We start from the raw sequence: 20,395 nt of genomic DNA on the forward strand, positions 1-20,395 counted from the left end.
CACCGGAGCCGGGACCACGGCAGCGGCAGCGGCGGCAGCATGCGTCTCTGAGTGTGCAGAGATGAAAAGAAAAAAGAAAAGAAAAAAAAACGACGGGGGGAAGCGAGCCGTACATGGACTTGTATACACGTCGTGTGATGAGGGAGTCATATTATTACATATTATTACACCACGTATGGATGTTTGAATGACAACTCCCCCCGGAGTCCCCCGTCACGTCCTACAAAGCTGACATGTTATGTGTATATACATATACGCATATAATATATATGCATGCATGACATATGATGGCCCTTGACAGTGTTATACAATCATCATACGCACGAAAACCCGGCCAAATCTTGTCTTCGTCCTCTTGCTCTTCTCTTACTCGATCTCTCTCCTCCTTACATGTATATCCCGTTGCCGCATCATCACAACTTACGAGCCGATGATGTGTGCGTGTATTCTACACATGTAGATGAATAAATGAATAGAAACATCCTCATATCATCATCCATCATACCGCTACTTTCCACCATTTCGCCACCCGGGTAATAGCAATACAAGATCGCCAAATGCCACGACACCATCCGCCGTACGAGAGACCAACTAGAATACCGGATAGGCCTCGTCCCTCCCTCCTTGCAAGCGACTCTCGCCGAGAGGCCAGACTTCCCGCCGTCGCTCGCAAGCATCTTGCTGTCCTCTACCTAACTCATCATCTATATCCCTGAGTTCTGAAGTTCTCTTCTCCGTCGAGAGACATGTGTGCGCGTACTTGACCCCCGAGTGGGGAAGGAGAGCGAGGAGAGATGACATCTCCCTTGGATTCAGACCATGCAGTCGATAGCGTCGTTCCCGCCCCCACGGGAAGACAACATCCGCGATATCTCTCTTCTTTTTCTTTTCTTTTCTTTTTCCATTGCTCTCGGTATCGCCATTGGCTACGGGCTCGACAGCATAGTACTAGTCTGGTAGAGATTACTGTCAGTAGTAGCATTATCCTCGTCCTTCATTCTTTATCCTCTCTTCTCCCCCTTCCCCCTTCCCGTGGGCCTTTCGGTTCCCTTCTTCGGCTTTCCTCATCTTTCTCTTCTCTCTCTCTCTCTCTCTCTCTCTCTCTCTTATTCTTGACACATTCCCAAGCTTGCAGGCGGTATGGCCATGTCTGTAGCTGGAAGAGGAGCCATAGTCACCGGCGCAGGCTCAGGTAAGAAACCACTACCGTTCCATCCTCAGCAAACACACACACACACACACACACACACATACAGGACAGCTGACGCATACCTACCTCCAGGCATCGGTCTGGCCTTTGCCCGCCTCCTCCTGGCAAAGGGCTGCTCCGTCATCCTCGCCGACAAGACGCTCCGACCGGAGACGCAGACCCTCCTGGACGAATATGCGCCATCTTCCTCCTCCGCCGTCACCGACGGGGCGTCTTCGAAACCCCAAGCCATCTTCCACGAGACGGACGTGACGTCTTGGTCCCAGCTGGACGCCACGTTCACGCGGGCCACCACCTCCCTCCCCAGCCTGGACATTGTGGCCGCGAGCGCCGGCCTTGAAGAGCCCACGTGGGCTTCCTTCTGGGAGAAGCCTACGGGTCCGGACCCCAACGGCTACGCCGTGCTCGACGTCAACCTCACCGCTCCCGTGCGCCTCAGTCAGCTGGCCATCTCCCACTGGACGCGGAGTCGCCGGCCGGGATGCCTCGTCCACGTCGGCAGCCAGGCCGGTTACACATCCGGTCTCGGCACCCCTCTGTACTTCGCCAGTAAGCATGGTCTGCACGGCTTTGTCAGGTCGCTGGCTGCTTTGAAGGGAGAGCTCGGCATTCGGTCCGGCTGCGTGGCTCCGGGTGCCGTTAGGGTCAGTCACTCATCGTCTCCCGCCCCCCTTCTTCCGCTCTTGACCTCGGTATCGTCGTCGTCGGGTGCTGACGTACACCTGACCACCAGACCCCAATGTGGTCCGAAGACCCCTCGAAGGCATCCATGGTAGACGAATCGATCGACTTCAGCGAGCCCGAAGAGATAGCCAGCGCGATGTACGACCTGGTCGTAGACGAGAACCTGGGCAGCGGCACAATCTACGAGTGCACCAAGGCTAACGGTACGCGCGTCGTTCCAGAGTTCAACGCGCCTCCACCGCCGGCCGGGAGCGGTACTCTCGAGGGCTATGTCGCCGCCGAGGAGAAGCTGTATGAGAGGTTGAGGGAGGAGGGTACCGAGGCTTGAGACGGCTCGGGTCTTCGCCCTCTGATGGGACGTCGATACTGATGTTGAAGATGCACGAGATGTCATGAGGAATTCTTGAAGGCCCCCCCCTCTGCTGCTGCACCGCGCCCTGATCTTCTTTCGATGGCCTCCATTTTCTTGACCTTGATTCGAAACGTAAAGAGCGAAGAAGGAAAGACACAGATACAGAGAAGATGGAAATGCCCACGTTTGCGTGTGTAGTGATTGATGGGGAATAGGTATTTGGATACATACATGAGATGGTAGCAGAGTAGGAAGGAAGGACAGCTTTTTAGAGACTACGCATCTCACCCGACGTGTCTGTAGCAGCCTGGACAAGATGCGTGGCCAGAGGGAGGAAGGAGAACAAACTAGGGGAGGAACAGAAAAACACGCCAGAAAAACCCGGATTAAAAAAAAAAAAAACATTCATTCTCAGATATGAATGAGGCCCCCATGGGTCTGAAAAGGGCTGGGTATCTCGATTCGCATGGCCCCATATGGCCGGCCCGCTGCATCTCAACGTTCAAAATCCACCACTGGGTTTCTTTTTTTTCGTCTTCTCTCTCTCTTCTCCTTCTCTTTCATTAATTTCGTTCTTGGTTCGCTTTCTTTCCCTTTCTCTGCCCAGCTGTGCCGTGCATATTCCCGATGGTCAGCCTGTGTTTCTTGTCGTGCATGTCGGCTATCCCTCCCCCTTAAGCATGTTTCGAAATGGCAAAACAAGGTGAAGAAAATAGAGAGGATCCGGGATCCAATCGCTGGTCGGTATGTCTCGGACGCTGGATCGGCTCGAGTGGGGTATATTCGTTTGTTTCGTCGGTTCCTGGACAGGAAAGGGTTGTAGGTAGACTGGATTAAGGAGAAATGAGGGGTTGATCAAGGTGGATGTTGTTTAGATGATGAAAGAAATTTTTTGGGGGGGGAAATAAATAGATTTTTGGCGGCAAAGGAGTGCAAGAAGATGAAAAGAAAAGAAAAGAAAAGTTATTAAGAAGCAGAACCGCATGCATAGGTGAACCACACAAGTAGCAGACTGGATGGGTGTGAAGAGGAGGGGGATGTAGGATGTAGTGAGGAGGGTAGCACAAGGAGGGGGGAGATGACGGGAAACGCGAGCGTCTCCTCGTCGTCTCTCTTCCTTCCCCGCCAACGCTCTTCTGCCACGGATGCGTGTTACTTGATATTTCTAAACAAGTCACCACCCAGGCTGCCCTCGTCCTTTTCGAGCTCTTTCAGCTCGGGAATCATGGGCGGGGGTGGGCCCGCCGGCTTGTTGACGGTCGCGCTCGATACCTGCTTGTGCTCGAACATGAGGCTGGACCGCTTGCTGGCCTTGGTGCTGGCGCTGTCGCTGCCAGTGTCGCCACCCCTTAACCGGCGGAACCAACCGCTGCTGCGCTTCGACTTGCGCTCGTCCACCGATGAGGCGCCGCTGCGGCTCGAGGGCCTGTTGCTCCCATTGGCGGCGAGGGCGGCGGCGGCGGCGGCGGCGGATCCGTTGCTGGTGGACAGGGATGCCTCTGTATAATTGTTACTCAACGTTGTTCTACTCAAGAGACGGCGGATGCTGCCCTGCCGATTCGACTGCGAGACGGTCGGGCTCGGGGGCACGTCATCTGCGGGACGCTTAGTTCCTGCTGCAAGATTACCATTTCGCCCGCTGTCTGCTGACTTTGTCGTAGCAGCGCTGACTTTCGTCTCGCCGGCCTCGGGTGTAGACTCCTTGGAAGACGACTGCTTCTGCGGCGCGCCGTCGGCGCTCTTCTCGGTCGGAGCTGGCTTGGGCTGCTCCGCGGGAGGCTTGGACTGCTCCGCGGGAGGCTTGGGCTGCTCCACGGGAGACTTGGGGGGCGGCGGGATGTCGGTGCCGTCGGTGATGCTGCCCAGGTCGAGGTTCAAGGCGGGCAGCTCGAAACGAGACCTCGTGCCGTTGTTGAGGCGTGCGGCAGACATGACGGACGGTAGGCCGTCTTGCAGAGAGCCCCCGGAGACAAGGCTGGGTATGGAAGACTCGTGGGCGGCAGGCAATCGCAAGTGAGGAGGGCTCAGGGGACACCGAGGTAGGCGCGTGTGAGCCGAGGAGCGACGTCGGGCGCCTTCAAGGTCGATTGGTTCAGGCGAATTCGGAGGGGGGGGTGCACTTTCATGCAAGGAATGAGGAGAGGAAGAAGGAGGAGACGAGACCCAAGAGTCGATAGATGGCGAACGACCCCGGCAGAGAAAGATGCTGATGGGGGAGCCTGACCACAACCGGATAGGAGATGGACAATTGGAGGAGGGGGGGGGGGGCGTGGGTGGAGGCGAGGCCTGGACCAGGGGAAAAATGGAGCTCTCGAAGGAGGGCAATCAAGGCCAAGAGTGAATTGTAAATGGTCTAGCTGGCCGTTATGATTACGGAGCTGGATGAAGCGCAAAGACCCTAGTCTTGCAAGTGTGCTAGGGCCGGATATGCTGTGGAAGGCGAGATGATGAGGCGGGGGGGTCGCTGTCGTCGTAGGATGTGGTATGTGGTATGGAGTAGAGTAATATACGGAGCAGGCAGACTGTATTATTACGGCGTACAGGTAGGTACTCTCGTAGACGATGGATAGGGGGCGGAGAGGCTCGTGGATGGTGTGTGTGGTGTACCCTGTACACATGTACTCATACGTGGTACTCGTAATGAATGGTACCGTACTCGCGCGCAGTACTCGGTACTCGCAGTCTGTACTCGTACGAGTAGAAAGATGGCGTTGGTGGAGGAACTAGGGCTGCTAGTTTCCGCAGCAGAAAATGAGAGGGTATTGCTTGGCTTCTGCTAGATCGATGTCGAGATAGCAGAGAGGGGAGAGAGAGAGAGAGAGAGAGGTGAGAGAGCAGCAAAAGTATCAGTCTAGCAATAGACGAGATGGCAGTTGAGGGACGGTGATGGGTGATGGGATGACCTCCATCTGCTGTGTCCCTCTCTCTGTCTGCTGTATCCACCCACTGTCGGTCGACAGAGTCCCCTCTGAAGGGGAAGAGCCCGGGTGGAGAAGGGGAGGTTGGGCCCTGGGGTGACAGGTGGGTGTGCCCGCTGGGTGTCCCGCTGGGTGTCCCGCTGGGCGCTGGCAGGGACTCGCACACGTACAGTGTCTGGAAGCGGATGATTCGTACTCGGTGGATACGTCAAAGTGTCATGCCGGTACAGATGTCTGCGTATATGTACGTGGTCTGTACACGGTCTGTATGGTCTGTAAGGAGGCGAGAGGAGGGGGGGGGGGGGGGGGGAGGGTAAGGGGGGGGGGGGGGGGGGGGGGGGAGGAGAAGCTGAAAGAAGTCATTCTACGAGTACACTCTGTCCTGAAATAAAGGCTGCCAGGGTCCCCAGCACAGTATTACAGCCCGTGAGTGATAATTATACTCCGTGCTCCGTGCTCCGTAGCTCCTCCCCCAGGGTTGCCTTGCTGCTCTTTCCCTGTCGTGTGCCAAAATGAGGCCTACAGCTCAGTACGAGGAGCATTACATACGAGTATCGTAATACAATACTCGTACGCGTAGCATCGGCCTGTATATGAGTACAGATTACATGTGTATATATGTATATATATATATATATGTGTACAGATTATATACGTATAATGGAGGGAAGGAGAGAACTCCGGTTCCTTCCTTCTCTACTCACCGAACAACCGCAGCCGAATGCAGGCTTTACAGTCACGTGTCACGCACGTGTCATCGTCATCATCATCATCATGACTCCGTGGCATCCGCATATTCGTAAAAAGCATTATACCGTACAAGTATAACAAGATGAAACTTCCGAGAAGAAAAATTAAAAATGGAAAAAAATGGAAAAATGGAAAGAAAAAAAAAGTATCTACATGCAATTTTAAACAAGGAGAGAACATGAGAACCTGCTGGCTACTAGCTGCTGCCGTGTGCTGCTAAGACCAAGCCCAAATGACGGCCACCTGCGCTAGAGCCGAGAGAGCGTTAGCTTCAGGGCCCTGTGCCGGCCGCTGGGGTCCTCTTCTTGGCATCTATCGCAGCGTCCGCCGTACGGTCCATGTCCGTACCGTGACGGGTACGCCATACCAGATGATTCGACACGCCGTAATATACGGGCACCCTGATGTATCTCCTGTATCACTCCCGTAGATGTCCTCGCGAGCTATCGCAGCTACGAGTATCCGTAGAGCCGACAGCACTGTCCCTCTGTGTTGTCCGATGCGCGACCTGTGAACCATTACCCGTACGGCGTATGTTGCTCGCGCAATGAGGGAACTAGGAACGGTGGCTCGTTCCTGGCTCCTGGCTCCTGGCTCCTGGCTCCTGGCTCCTGGCTCCTGGCTCCCGGCTCCTGGCTCCCGGCTCCTGGCTCCCCGGTGTACCGCCACCACCAACTCTGCATCGCTCGTGAGACGGTACCGGTACTATTACCGTTCAGGTGCTCTACGGAGTGAGTATCGCAATCGTCTGCACGGTATGCCCGCCGAAGAGTCACCACGACTACGGATTGCAACGCACCGTATGATACCGCACACGATACGCCGCATCGGTCGCTTGGACTGAACCCCCGCGAGATCCGCGAGCTGATATGCCGTCCGGCTCTGGCCTCGGGGGAGCCTGACCACGATGAGATGGGAGGCGGACAGCCGGAGAGGAATCTGCTACCCGGACACCTCGTGGGAGTAAGATTGGGATGGGAAGATGTCGTCAGGCTCCGGCCCGCACATTGAATACGACACGTCTCACAGATCCAGGAGGGCTCGAGGGCGAGAGAGAGAAAAAGAAACGCCCCACGCCATGGTCTCCGTCCTCCGTCATGCCTACCTACATGTAATACGTCGTGCTCATACTCATGCCTCCTGAGTCGGTAATCTGTGCAGATGAACAGTACGTGTATATGTACTGCACAGGCGTCGGACTTCTCCTCTCCAACGCCACCTGGCACTCTGGTGTCGATTGTATGCATCGGTGCCGTACCTGTAGCTAGTTTACCCGTCCATCCTGAGCCTCAGGAGTTGACGTGGCGTATGGCGGAATCAGCATGGCGTGAAGCATACTCGATGATGTTGGCGGAGATGATGCTGTAAATCATCTCCATGACATCTGCCGAGTAATATGGTAGCATTGCACTGGAGACATGTATCATTACCCGTACGTCGTAGTAGGACTCGTGACGCCTTTCTTCTTCTTCTGATAGGCGTGGCACTGGCCACCATTATGATGAGAATATAATGAGCCCTATAAGATTATGAGTTATGATTGTCGTGATACTCGCCTCCTACTTGTACAAGTATCGACCCCTCCGTATGGTGTCGAGTGGCTTGATTTTCTTTTTTTCTTTTTTTTATATCTTTTATCTTTCTTCTCTTCTCCTCTCAGACCGACTTACCCTATACATGACGTTGGAGGGGGAAGAAGGCTTACGGCATCGTGTCGGCAGGTAATACCGTTGACATCTTCCTACATCTACATACTATTCGACTTGGTGAACCTATAGAACATCTTCACTGGCGATGCTTGCTATATTCATGCTTCTCATACATAAGACTCATAGCATCCGAGACGAGTCTTTACTCTTCTCGACTCACACCAACGGCGCAGACGTCCGCCATCTCACCACCACCACTAACTATCACGGCAGTCACCGTGTCCGATGCATGTTGAAGAAACGTCTTATTGAGCTCGGCTCAGGTTGATAGATAACATGAAAAAAAAAAAAAAAGCATTACGGAATATCCCAAACATGCCCAACACCCAAATAGGCCTCTCCAAACCCTCCCAAGTTGCGCGGTGAACCAAGGGTGCGACCGATAAGATAACGAATCACATAACCGAACAACGTCATAGAGACGCAGCTTTGCCGAAGCTCCAACTTTTCCGCCAGTACAGGTTACATGTAGCTCTCTCTCTCTTCCCTTCCCCCGTATGCATCATCATCCCCCACCCGCCACCTTGCCAGCTTCACACAACACGCACGCACGCACGCACGTACAGGGAGAGGGGCAGAAGAAGAAAGATACGACATCGCTCACGGAAGAGATGGCCATCACTCAATGTCTGAGTGCCGTGCGCCCCGTGGCCTGCGCCGCCTCTGCGATCAGGGCGCGTCTCGGATCAGTGCGCCACATGTCAGGACCATACGGCTACACCCAGGCCAAGGCCCTCGTCTTCTCCAAATACGGCGAGCCAGGTGACGTTCTTCAGTAAGATTCCGACCTCCTTCGTCTCTACCATGCCGCGCTCTCTCCCTCTCCCTCTCCCTCTCCCTCTCCCTCTCCCTCCCTCTTACTCTCTCTCACCCGGATGCCCGGAAGAAGAGAGTTGACCGGTCCAATCCAGGCTACACAAGCACTCCATCTCGCCCAGCCTACCATCCTCCTCCGTCCTGGTGCGCACCCTCGCGGCGCCCATCAATCCGGCCGACATCAACACCGTCCAGGGCACGTACGGCGCCAAGCCGGCCTTCACGTCCCTGATCGGCACGGCCGAGCCGTCGGCCCTCCCCGGAAACGAGGGCGTCCTGGAGGTGGTCTCGACCGGCGGCGCCGACACCGGGCTCTCCAAGGGCGACTGGGTGATACCGGGGGCGACCCAGCTGGGCACGTGGCGCACGCACGCCGTGGTCGAGGCCTCCAGGCTGATCCGGGTGGACAAGACGGGCCTGACGCCCCTGCAGGCGGCGACGGTGAGCGTGAACCCGTGCACGGCGTACCGCATCCTGCGGTCGTACGGTCCCAGCGCCGGGCCCGGGCCCGGCCTGGGCATGCGGCCCCTCGAGGTCGGCAGCGGCCAGTGGTTCATCCAGAACGGGGCCAACTCGGGCGTCGGCCGCGCCGCCATCCAGCTCGCCCGCCTCTGGGGCCTGCGCAGCATCAACGTCGTCCGCGACCGCGACACCCCCGAGGCCACCGACGCCCTCGTGCGCGAGCTCACCGACCTGGGCGCCGACGTCGTCGTCCCCGAGTCGCAGTTCCTCTCGCGCGGCTGGCGCGACCGCCTGGCCGACATCACCCGCGGCGGCCGCGAGCACGTCGGCCTCGGCCTCAACTGCGTCGGCGGCAAGTCCGCCACCTCGGTCGCCAGGTCCCTCGGCGACGGCGCCACCATGGTCTCGTACGGCGGCATGTCCAAGCAGCCCGTCTCCCTGCCGGTCGGCCTGCTCATCTTCAAGGACATCCGCTTCACCGGCTTCTGGCTCACCAGGTGGAACGAGCGTGACCCCGTCGGTCGCCGGCACATGGTCAACGATATCCTCGATCTCGTGCGCGCCAACAAGTTCAGAGATGTGCCCGTCGACGAGATCAGGTGGGATTGGGATACAGATCTCGAGTCGCTGAGGGGTGCTGTTCAGCAGGGTCTCGAGGGGTACCGTAAAGGGAAGGGCATCTTTGTGTTTGGTGAGACTTAGACAAAGCAATTCATCTTTTTTTTTTCCCTCCCCCCCCTCCTCTCTCTTCTCTTATTTTATCCTTCCGCCCCCCTCTTCTTCGTCATATTCTTTCTTGTTTTTCTTGCATAATACACTGTTGAGGAAAGAAGAATGTATCGTCACATTTGCTCTGGTTTAGTAGTAGTAGTAGTAGTAGTAGTATATTGTGTTTTCAAAAGAGCCAAAAATCAAACGCTCTAAACTGCCACCGACGCCATCAAGAGGAAAAGTGGTGGGGAAAAAAACCCCCTCCCAAAAAAACCATTACGCCCTGAATGCCTGAGCCCACTCGTGCAGCTTGTCAAGGACGACAGGCGCATAAGCCGAGAGCGTATCGTCAATCACCCGGCCAAAGTACAGTATGGCATCCTCCTCGCTGAGCTCGAGGTGGAACCTCTCCCTGACCTTGAGCACCGCCTTGTCGGGTTCGAGCCGTATATCCGGGATGTTGGCGTCGACCATGAGGCTGAACAGGTTGAGGATGAGGTTGGACGACTTGCGCAGGGCCGTGTAGGCGAGGAAGCAGTACTGTCGGAACTGGGCGTAGTGCTCCGACTGGACGCCGCCCATGCAGTCCACCATCTCCTTGGACAGCTTCATGACGGGCGCGAACGGCTTCGGGTCCCTGCCCAGTATGAAGCCGAAGTCGGCGTGGAAGAAGTGCCCGTCCGGGGCGAGCAGCAGGTTCTCCAGGTGCCGGTCGCCCACCCCGAGTATGTACGTTATCACGCAGTAGCCCGCGCAGGAGCGGACGTACGTGTCCAGCGCCTCCTGCCGGACGCCGCCGGCCGCCTGGTTGTCGTCGTCCGGGTTGTGCCGCCGCAGGTAGGCCAGCGCCGGGTTGGCCTTGTGCGTGCTGACGATGCTGGACAGGCTCTGCGACTGGACGAACTGCAGGGCGCCGGCCGACGTGCTGGTCGCCAGGATCTTGTAGGGCGTCAGCCGCAGGTCCAGGTTCTCCTTCTGCAGCAGCTGGTCCATGAGCGTGATGATCTGGATCACCAGCTGGTCCTGCCGCATGTCGTCGCCCAGCTTGAAGATGACGGGGTACGCCGTGCCCGTCGTCGTCTTGAAGGTGAACTTGATGGGGTTGAGCGTCGACTTGAAGACGGTGATCTGGTCCGGCACCATGCCCGTCACCGACACCGACGGGTCGAGCGGCATCGCCAGCGGCGGCTCGAACGACAGCAGCTCGTTGGCCGGGTCGGCGATGAAGTGCTTGACGCGCTCGGCCTTCTTCGCCATCGACTCGGACGAGGCCTTGACCTGGTTGGCTATCCGGGACAGGACGGCAAACATCTCGGCTTGCCGGAGGAGCATGCGCCTGTCCTGAGCCCCGCCGGGCCGCCTCTCCAGCTCGACGACGAACTCGTAGGCCACCTTGCGGAAGATGTCGCGCGGCTGGTCGTCGCCGGCGCCGTGCAGGTGCGCGGTGGCGGGGGCGGGGGCGTGGTCGTGGTCGTCGCACTCGACCATGAGGTACCAGTAGAAGTAGTTGCCCAGCAGAAAGTTGGCAGCCGCGCGCTGGATGAGGAAGCGCGCGAGCGAGGAGTCCTGCGCCACGTCGCGCTCCGGATCGGCCGGCACGCGCTCGTACTTGAGGGCCTGGACCAGCTGCAGCAGGTACAGCAGGAGCTCGTCGTCTTCGGACTTGCGCAGGCGGTCTACGGCGTAGGACCGTACGCTGGCGTTGTCGAACGACGGGCCCAGCAGCTCGAGCGCGTCGTCGACGTCGATCTCGGTCCACCGCCCGATGACCTGCGTCGCCTGCTTGGACTCGCTCGCGTCGGCCCAGTTGACCGACTTGACAAACTTTGTCAGCGCCCGCTTATCCCGCGTCAGGTGGTAGCGGAACTTCCACACCAGGTCGGACTCCTCGGGCGTCAGGACGTGCGTGGGCGAGCACGACAGGATCTGGTTCAGCTCGTCGCGCACCTTGGCGTTCGGCTTCAGGTCCTTGTCCAGGATGCCGTGGCGGTGCGAGCTGCGGAACAGCCTCCTGTGCTTGGCCTCGGCCGGGTTGTCGCGCATGCCGGCGTCCGGGTCGTACACCTTGATCAGCCGGTTGCCCAGACCCTCGGTCCCGTCCTCGACGCCGTTGATACCCGGGCCAAACTGCACCTGCGGCTGCTGAGACTGCTGCTGTCTCTGGGCCGCCATGCCGGGCTGCGAACCCGTCAGGTTCTGGAGCGTGGAGATCGGAGGGGCCGGGTACTCGTGGTCGGCGAAGACGAGGGGGAGGTCGAACCGCGGCAGTTCCACGTTGAGGAGGAAGGTCGTGGCTGCCGGGGCGCTGTCGCCTGCCTCGTCGGCGCCCCCGGCGGTACCTGCGCCGTCCAAGGCCCGCTGCCGCTGCATCATGGTCATGGACGACTTGGCGGCCTGCAGCCCCCGCCTCTCGAAGTCGCGGAAGACCATCTGATCCAGCCAGTCGACGCGGGGGATCTCGCCGAGCTCGTGCTTCTTGAACAGCCTCTCCATGCGGTCCAGCTCCTCGGCATCCCTGTCCAGCGGGGCCGCAGCGCGGCCGCCCTTGCCGGCCGATCCTCCATCGTGGCTCCTCCTGCAGGCCGGCACGAGGGCCGGGGTTGTGGTGACGCCCATGCCGTCGGCCCTCTTGCGGCGGTGGACCAGGCACTTCTGCCGGCCCCTCTGGACCTGGTTCTCCTGGTCAAACATGGGGAGCGTGGTGCCGCCAAAGGGTATGGCGTGGCCGACGGCATCCTCCCCCCCCGTAGGCGACAGGTCCCATATCGTCACGGCGAGGCAGGCGTCGGCGGGGAGAGCCTGGTATGTGATGGGCAGCTGTAGCCATTCGTTCCATCTACACTGCAGTCAGCTGGCGGGCCGTGCCGGGGGTCGTGGCTATGCGCGCACCTTCTCTCGGATCGGAACGGTCGGTAGGCAGTCTGAACAGGTACGGTCAAGGGCTTCGATCCGGCCCATACCTGGACTGTGACGAAGAGGTCCGAGCTGGGACTGGCGGTCTCCTTGTCAGCCTCGGGACGCGTTCACGGTCAGGAGGGAGGAGGTCGCGGCGGCCGCTCACCCTGTGTTGGAGCCGACGTGGCGCAGGTCAGGTCGGCTCAGCAGCGTAGAGTATTTCAGAGGAGGCTCATCTCCTTCGAGGTTCATTCTGCCGGGCGCGACGCGGTCAGGTCAGCATGATGGCTAGCCGGGGGGGTTGGCCCGGGGGGGTGTTGGGCTGGGGGTGAAGGGCAGCGGATGTGATGGGAGGGAGAGGGCGTACATCCGGATGCTGACGGGGTGGTCAACATCCCTAGACCCTGCGAAGGAGTAGGGGTCCATCTTCCCGTAGGTCGACATATCTCATGTCATTGCACGGGGCTGGAGGAGGAGGGGGGATGGGGGGGGGGGGGGGGGGGGGGGGGGGGGGGGGGGGGGGGGGGGGGCGAGAGTGAGAGGCTGCGTGCCATGCGGGGTGTATGATTGTTCGAGTATCAGAGGGTGGGAGCCGATGGTGGGTGTGTGTGGTGATGTAGGTCTAGTGGCCAGCCGCTCAGTGGCCAGCCGCCGCCTGCAGCTGGGTAACTGGGGCCTGGAGCTCCCCCGCCACACGTCACTGACGATTTTATCTCTATCAATCTTGACATTTCTCTCTTCTCCTTCTCCTTCTCCTTCTCCCTTTATTTTATCCCATCTTGTTTTCATTTGAGAATAAATATTGTAAATATTTCCTTTTTTCTCTCTGTAATACTATCTTGTGCGAATCCAGGTACATCTACATCTTGCTAAGAAAGTCTCTTCATCCATCAATCAGACATTCTCCAAGTCTTGCCAAACCGTGATCGTTCCCCTCATCTGAAATGTACCCTCATCATTGCTTGATGTATCTGACAACATCTATTTCCACCATCCTTCTCCGACGCCGAGGGAGGGTGAGTGGCACCGCCAAGCAGAGACCACCCCATTGAACACGACACTCCAAAACTCCTGACAAGCATCACGTCCCGATGCTCTCCTCCTCCTCCTCCTCTTCTTCTTCTTTTCATCATCATCATCACCATCATCATCATCACCATCACTTCTTGACAGCCTTCAGATGCCACTCAAACACCTTGCTATACAGCTCTTTGGCCCTCTCCTCGACGACATCCCCGTGGCAAGGAATCAGCTTCTCAAAGTCCCACCCGGCTATGCGCGCAATGCTCTCGTTCAGGCTGTCCCTGTCCTTGGCAACCATGTACCACGAAAACCTCTTGACCCAGGTATTGTTCCCCGTGAGGGAAGGCGACTGGGCGCCCTCGAAGACGCGGCCGAGCAGCCCGGAACTCGGGAGGGCCCCCTCGGGGACGCGGCTGTACTGCTCCTTGGCGGGCAGGTTGAACAGCAGGTCGGCCTCGATGAGGGTGCGGTCGGGTCGGTAGCAGACGACGATCTCCAGGTTGGCGTGGCCGTCGACGTACTCGTAGTCAAAGTCCTGGTCGAAGTCGGGCCCGACGCTGACGTCCCGCTTCCCCTCGCGCGTGAAGATGACGCTGAACTCTTCGTCGCCGATCTTGGGGTCGGTGGCGTGCTGGGCCGCGCGCTTCTCGGGAAGGCCCTCGGGGCCGACGATCTTGGCCTCGGGGTAGGCCTCGGCCCACTCTGATATGAAGATGTGATGCTCAAAGTCGAGGGCGACGATGTAGCGCAGCGTGCCGCCCAGGGAGGCGACCTTGGCCTTGGCCTCTCCGGTCAGTGCGACGGGCGAGAAGACGGCCAGGTCGCCGCTGGTCATCTTGACTGCGTCATTTCACGGGACAGTGTCAGGATCAATGCGACGGACGGGCGAGGAGGGGGGTGATGTGTCGACTGCGCAGCCGCTCCCCTTACCTAGGGTCCCTCGACCTCCAACCTTGATCCGTCCGAAGCGCGCAAACGGCACGGAGAAAGTGACGATGTTGGGCGTGACGTTGCGGATCACCATGACCTGGGCCGGATCAGACGGAATGAGTTGGGAAGACATGGTGTTGGTGGTGGCGGTGGTGGTGGTGGTGGACGACGAGTTCGTCCGAGGTGGCGATGACGATGACGGTAGGCGTCACAATGATGTGTGATGCGAGCGAGGCAGACAGGGAGGCCGTCTGGATGGTAGATGAGAGTTGGCCCTCGAAGTCGATGGTAATCGTATGATGGTGTCGGTGGTGGAGAAGAATCTATGGCGAGATCTGGGGAAGCCTAGCATCGTCTAGCGTATGAACTCTTACGTAGCACTGATGGCATTGGCAAGGAGAAGGGGTCGAGGCAGTGGCAGTGCCTTATATGTATTATCGGAGGAAGGGGGGGGGAGGGGGGGCAGGTGAGAAGAGATGGACGATGAGACTTGGCCTCGGTCGCAGATGACGAATCCATACGAGAAGCTCCTATGCTCTTCCCGTCCAGCTCTTCCGTCACCTCTGCACACACTTGAAACGGCACAGCAACGATCGAAATGACCGAACCATGCCACCTCTTCCAAATGTCTGGTGCTCCCGCTTTTAAACGTCAATGACTACATACGTGCAACGGTACAGGTAAGGCTCAAATGCCCCGGCCTATCAAGGATCTTTGGTACACGTAATCTGTACCGTACGCGGTATCATCGAACCTTTTATTTCTACAATGATGATCCCTGCCTGTATATATATATTATATATATATATATATATATTTATTTATTTAATATATTGGACATGTGATGATACTCTGTAGACCCTCGTACTAGACTCCAGTAAACTAAGCGCTATATACTCCCAAGACTAACCAAGGACCAGCTTTTTATCGTCACAGACTCACACTCACAGACCCGTCTACGTGTACATGTAGTGGAGTTCTGTCGACTCTGCCGTGCTGGCCATGTATATTGACACATTTGACACGAGTTTGTATGTATATATAATATATATATATATATATATATGTGTGTGTGTGTGTGTGTGTGTGTGTGTGAGCGCAGCGGGCACCTCACATCCTAGTCTTTTTTCTGTCGTCAGTATTACAGCGGTGAGACTGAGCCCTATCATCCATGAATGCTTCCATAGATCCCCTGCCGTGACAGTAAAGACTAGCTGAGCTACAGAGCATTATATCTACACATATACAGATAGATATACGCACCATATACGCACAATATACGCACAATATACGCATAATATACGCACAATATACGCATGATGTACACATGATATACGCATAATATACGCATAATATACGCATAATATACACACATACACACATACACACATACACACATACACATATACACACATACACATACACATATCATATGCACTTATAAGCTATAATACTACTTAACAAATGTGTATAGCAGTATCATAGATTAGATTCGTAGAGAAAGAATAAACATCTCGGTTGTTGCCTGTGCGCCACCGTACTTTCGGTCTCGCCGGGAGTCCCACTGTGTACGAGTATCATCCCGGATTCCAAACCCCCTCTCCGTCCGTTACTGTAAATCGCTACGTACAGATTAGTGACGTACAGATAGTCGTTCAGTGTCGGATATCTCTTGACTCTGATAATGCTGATGATAGATAATATATATATATATATGCTTCTATATATATAACACGATTGCAACCGAGTACCGTACCCGTACATACCCCCCACATCTAACCGACATCTTCGTCACTGGCCGATTACATGTTGCATGTCAAAACACACGACTCCGAGAATGCTAGAATGACGACTGTCAGCAGGGCCGAGGCCCGACGCAGGCTACCATCAATGCCGCCCATTCGCTTTCGTCAAGCGGCAACCGCCCCGACGGTCCCGGTCAGCGGCTCGTCCAGACGTCCCTGCATCTTGTGCTGGGCCTACCGCCTCACCGCTCATATGGCTAGAGCCATCATCCGAGGCCAGTCCCTCGTACGGGTAGAGGTGAGTGCCAAGCCATCTCAAGGGCTGGTCCGCAGATAGCTCGCCGACACCAGGGTCCCCCGTGCCCCGGAGCCATGCGCAATCTCGCGCACGCTTCCGCTGCCGCCGTAGTTCCTCTCGCGCAGCAGCCGGTGTCGGGGAAGATCGATCTTGACCAAAACCCCGCCTTGGGACGACCGTTGGGCTGCGTACAGAGGTCGATGAGCCGGTACTGGCCAGAAAAAAAAAAAAAAAAAACCAAAAAAGACTTCGTAGGTGCGGCCCAATGTTGAGCGTCCCCCCCCTCCTCCTCCAGCGGTGCTCTCCCGAGACGGTGGGGGACGGAGCGGAGGCTATAGCGTCTGGAGAGACGGGAGGTAGTCTCAAGGTGACGAGGTCGAAGGCGCGCAGGCCCCTCCTGATCGTGGGCCGCGTACACTCGCACACGATGTATGGCAGGACCGGAAGCCGCAAAGGGAACGGCGCCATGGTTGGCATTGGCTCTTTCTCGGCCTCCCAGATTCTTCGTTTGATACTCCTCACTCTGCCATTCTCTCATGCATCGATCCGTCGCACGAGTGTCTGACCACTCTCGTATTTGTGTGTCTAGGTAGGGCGCGGGCGTCGATATCATATCGTCGGTTTCGTGATGCTAGTCGTGCTTGACAGCGGCCAGCGTGGAAACCTGACACGTCGCCTACAGGTCTGCACGCCTGGTCACACGGAGACTCGGTAGATACAAGAGGCATCATACCATCGATCCTTGCTAGCCAGAAAGTGATCCGCAGAGGATGACGGCATTTTACCCTCTGCATGTGTACGAGTAGAGCGACGATCGATCCTCTAGTCGGCCCTCGCATCTAACCAACACCCTACGAACAATCAGCAAGTTGGCCGAGGTGACGAGTCTGGCCTAGTAGTAGGGAAAACCCATTCATTGCCGGACGGTAAAAATATACTTGACTATGATACTGGAGAGAACTGAGAAGCAGAGGGGAAAGAAAAGAAGAGGAAAGAAAAAATCATCAAACTAGTTAGTCCCCTTGTCTACTTGCTAGAAAGAAAAGCCATCACCATATTCCAAGGCCACATGACGATATCACCGACATCCACTTCTGGCAACCTCCAACCCGAAATGTCCACATGCAATACCTCGGTAAACCTCCAAGCCGACGACGACGACGACAGTGTCGCATTCCCAGAACTTCCCCACGCATCCAGCCCCAACTGCTCCAGCTGCCGTCCCTCCTCGTAGACGTGGTCGAGCAGATGCCGTCTCGTCAGCCCATTAGCCTCCAGCCATATATCCTTCTCCTTCTGCACCGCTCTCTCCTTGTACGCCACGTACATCAGGCCGAGGATGAGCAGGCAATGGAGTGCCATCCTCCGCACCACCAGACTCGGCACGGCCCCGAGAAAGGAGTCGCGTAGCGATGCGATGTTCGTCGTGATAGACGGGGTATGAGGTGGAGGATCACGCCTGCTGCTGCTGCTCGCGTTGTCGTTGCTGCCGCTCTTTATACTTCTCAGACGTAGTGGTCTAGGTTCGAACGTGACTGTCCTCCTTGAAAACCGACCTGTTACAACGTCGATGGACGGGTCGCAAGAGCCACCCTCCCCCTCCCCATCTTCCTCGTTGTTGCTGTTGCTGTTGCTGTAGCCTTGTGCGCCGTAAGCAGTTGGATGGCCATTCGTGATGGTGGTACTAGAGTGCAGCGCATCTCTGTCCCCCTCATCAGAGTCATCCCAGGGAGGCGATGGCACCGTGTCCTGCGGCGACGGAGGCTCGGGAAACTCCTGGGGTTCACCACGGCGGCGGCGGCTGCTGCGGACATCAACATCCATAGCGGGAGGGGGCCCGATGGGTGTGAGGAGCGCACCGTGGCCCAGGTCGCTCATACCGTCGTTGATGTCGTCGGTGCCAGAGGCTCCTGTGGCCGGGTCCCGTCCTGTAGAGGATCGTAGACTCAGTGGTCTGACCTCGAGTTCGGGGTCGGACATCCGGTCGGAAGGAGAAGACACGTGACTCTCTCGCGAGGGCCGAGAGGCGGGCGGAGCCGTGGGGGGCCGGGGCCGGGGCCGGTCTGTCTGCGTGCCCCTATCCTTCGGACCGAGGATCCTGGCCACCCTCTCTCTGCGCTCCATCTCCCTGTCCGCCTTGGCGGTGCCGTCCTCCATACCGCCCTTGTACCCCTCCTCGTATCCCTGGCTGTAGACGGCCAGGTAACCGTCCTCGGCCTCGCTCACCCTCCTGAGGCTCTTGAGGTTGACGTGCATGAGCTGCCTGTCTACGGAACCGGGCCTGTCGGACCCGGCGCGGCCACGCCCGGCGAGGTCCGAATCATCGTCGCCGCCGCCGGCCCTGAGCCCCTGCTCCATGTAGTTCATCCTCGACTCGAGCTCCAGGTTCCTCTGCAGCATCCTCTTGTACTGGTGGCGGTCTCGCCGGAATGCCTTGACGCCGTCCAGCACCGACAGCGTCCGCGCCGCCTCCCTGGCCGACGAGGCGACGGCCCCGTCGACGAGCCGCGCGATCCTCTCCACCAGGTCATCCCCGATCCTGGCGCGCTCGTCCTGGTCGTCCGACGCCCGGAGCTGCTCGACCTGGCGGATCAGCTCTCCCTTTTGCTCGTATCGCTCCTGCTTCTCCCGCTTCAGCTGCGCCTGCGACGACGTATGGCTCTCGTACGTCACGCCCGTCTTGCGCCCCAGCCAGGCGTACAGCTTGTCGGCGTCCGTGCAATTGCCCGCCGTCATTATCGAGGATGCAGCTGATACGGCGGATGCGGTGCTGAGGCGCTTCTCCTTCTTCTTTGCGACCGCGGCAGCGACTTCCGTGCTGGTGCGCTTTGGCTTTTGGGCATGTTTCCTGTGACGCTTCGGCGGTCGTCGGAGTTTCTTGCTGTGTTCTGCCATCGTTGAGTCTGGGTCTGGTGAAGTCTGATGGTCTGATGTCGGGTCGAGCCTGTGATCTACCGAGTCGAGTTCCGCAGCGGCGCAGACCAGAACTTGTAAACTCTCTGTTTTCTTCTTCTTCTTCTTCTTCTTTTGTTTTGCCTTTTTTCTTCCCTTTCGTTTGTTTGATTCTTTCAATCTTTTTCTACGAGACATACCCGCATTATTGTATACATATTCATTGACCCCAAATCACCCCCGGCACCCACGCGATAAAAGGCTAGAAAAGAACAAAGAAGCATCAGCATCAACTTGACCTTTCTAAATTTGTACCCACCACGGCTCGCATATCGGCCTTGACAAGGGTGTTGGTATTGTGGTGTCTACATGAATGAGAGCACAATAGAAAGTGAAAGTCCGACGTCTTCCTTGTTCGGGCTGTGTAAGCCCCGGTTGGGTACGAGGACAGTGCGTCGCACGGTATTTTTCTTTGTCCCATCGAGGGGTCAACCAAAGGAGAGGAAAAGAGGTACAGATGATTGCCTCACAAACCGTCATAAGTCGTCACGTATCTATACAGTTACCTATCGGTACTTCCAGTGGTACGCATCAGACATGCCACCTAGCTGTACCATCCCCTTGCGCCAGGACCATCGCTCTTCGCCTCCCTCCTGTGCTCAATCATGGGTTCCTCATCTGCCAGGTCAAACGTGTCGATGATGTCCTGCCAAGTGTCCATGTCCATTGACATGATGGCCTGGTGTTTGGATGCCCCCTGTCTACCACGACCATTGCTGTCTTCTTCTTCTCTATCGACGGGGGCTATTGTTTTGGCCGTCAGTAAAATGGCTCTCTCTTGTGTTTCGAAAAAAAGAAGCACAATCTCTTCCTCGAGAGAGAAATAGATACATGTCTGAGATATACATACACACACACATATATATATATATATGGCGAGAGAAGGCGTAGAAGAGAAAAAGAAAATAGAGGGATAGAAGGGGGCGGGGGGGGGGGGGGG

At 57.1% G+C, this 20,395-nt stretch overlaps 8 protein-coding genes across 8 annotated transcripts in view; 3 read left to right on the top strand and 5 right to left on the bottom strand.

Annotated features, from left to right (window-relative positions):
- Nucleotides 1-1,284: 1,284 nt before the first annotated feature.
- GMORB2_5359 (Short-chain dehydrogenase) lies at nucleotides 1,285-2,222 on the top strand (the record flags this gene model as incomplete). The annotated part of the gene is made up of 2 exons (XM_035467333.1): nucleotides 1,285-1,854; nucleotides 1,944-2,222. Coding segments are annotated over 2 exons (849 nt in total), but the record flags the coding sequence as incomplete, so codon positions are not given.
- Nucleotides 2,223-3,398: 1,176 nt separating this feature from the next.
- Nucleotides 3,399-4,178, bottom strand: GMORB2_5360 (uncharacterized protein; the record flags this gene model as incomplete). Its single annotated transcript, XM_035467334.1, has 1 exon — nucleotides 3,399-4,178. The coding sequence occupies one exon, from the start codon at nucleotides 4,176-4,178 to the stop codon at nucleotides 3,399-3,401; it is 780 nt and encodes a 259-aa protein (XP_035323346.1).
- Nucleotides 4,179-6,461: 2,283 nt separating this feature from the next.
- On the top strand, nucleotides 6,462-6,816 carry GMORB2_5361 (uncharacterized protein; the record flags this gene model as incomplete). The annotated part of the gene is made up of 2 exons (XM_035467335.1): nucleotides 6,462-6,645; nucleotides 6,779-6,816. The coding sequence occupies 2 exons, from the start codon at nucleotides 6,462-6,464 to the stop codon at nucleotides 6,814-6,816; spliced, it is 222 nt and encodes a 73-aa protein (XP_035323347.1).
- A 1,418-nt stretch (nucleotides 6,817-8,234) lies between these two features.
- On the top strand, nucleotides 8,235-9,603 carry GMORB2_5362 (mitochondrial enoyl-[acyl-carrier protein] reductase / trans-2-enoyl-CoA reductase; the record flags this gene model as incomplete). The annotated part of the gene is made up of 2 exons (XM_035467336.1): nucleotides 8,235-8,398; nucleotides 8,535-9,603. The coding sequence occupies 2 exons, from the start codon at nucleotides 8,235-8,237 to the stop codon at nucleotides 9,601-9,603; spliced, it is 1,233 nt and encodes a 410-aa protein (XP_035323348.1).
- Nucleotides 9,604-9,888: 285 nt separating this feature from the next.
- Nucleotides 9,889-12,759, bottom strand: GMORB2_5363 (phosphatidylinositol 3-kinase; the record flags this gene model as incomplete). The annotated part of the gene is made up of 3 exons (XM_035467337.1): nucleotides 9,889-12,448; nucleotides 12,502-12,603; nucleotides 12,674-12,759. The coding sequence occupies 3 exons, from the start codon at nucleotides 12,757-12,759 to the stop codon at nucleotides 9,889-9,891; spliced, it is 2,748 nt and encodes a 915-aa protein (XP_035323349.1).
- Nucleotides 12,760-13,666: 907 nt separating this feature from the next.
- Nucleotides 13,667-14,593, bottom strand: GMORB2_5364 (uncharacterized protein; the record flags this gene model as incomplete). Its single annotated transcript, XM_035467338.1, has 2 exons — nucleotides 13,667-14,370; nucleotides 14,461-14,593. 2 exons carry the CDS (start codon nucleotides 14,591-14,593, stop codon nucleotides 13,667-13,669), a joined length of 837 nt encoding a protein of 278 aa, XP_035323350.1.
- A 2,988-nt stretch (nucleotides 14,594-17,581) lies between these two features.
- Nucleotides 17,582-19,398, bottom strand: GMORB2_5365 (uncharacterized protein; the record flags this gene model as incomplete). Its single annotated transcript, XM_035467339.1, has 2 exons — nucleotides 17,582-17,718; nucleotides 18,060-19,398. 2 exons carry the CDS (start codon nucleotides 19,396-19,398, stop codon nucleotides 17,582-17,584), a joined length of 1,476 nt encoding a protein of 491 aa, XP_035323351.1.
- Nucleotides 19,399-19,999: 601 nt separating this feature from the next.
- Nucleotides 20,000-20,395, bottom strand: part of GMORB2_5366 (Pfam:Nse4) — a gene marked incomplete at both ends in the record, with an annotated part of 1,628 nt that continues 1,232 nt past the window's right edge. The window contains one exon of the mRNA XM_035467340.1: nucleotides 20,000-20,152. Coding sequence (XP_035323352.1) covers nucleotides 20,000-20,152 — 153 coding nt within the window. The remainder of the gene's footprint in view (nucleotides 20,153-20,395) is intronic.

The sequence above is a fragment of the Geosmithia morbida genome (genome assembly GCF_012550715.1).
Source record: "Geosmithia morbida isolate 1262 chromosome Unknown scaffold_3, whole genome shotgun sequence".
NCBI classification, from domain to species: domain Eukaryota; kingdom Fungi; phylum Ascomycota; class Sordariomycetes; order Hypocreales; family Bionectriaceae; genus Geosmithia; species Geosmithia morbida.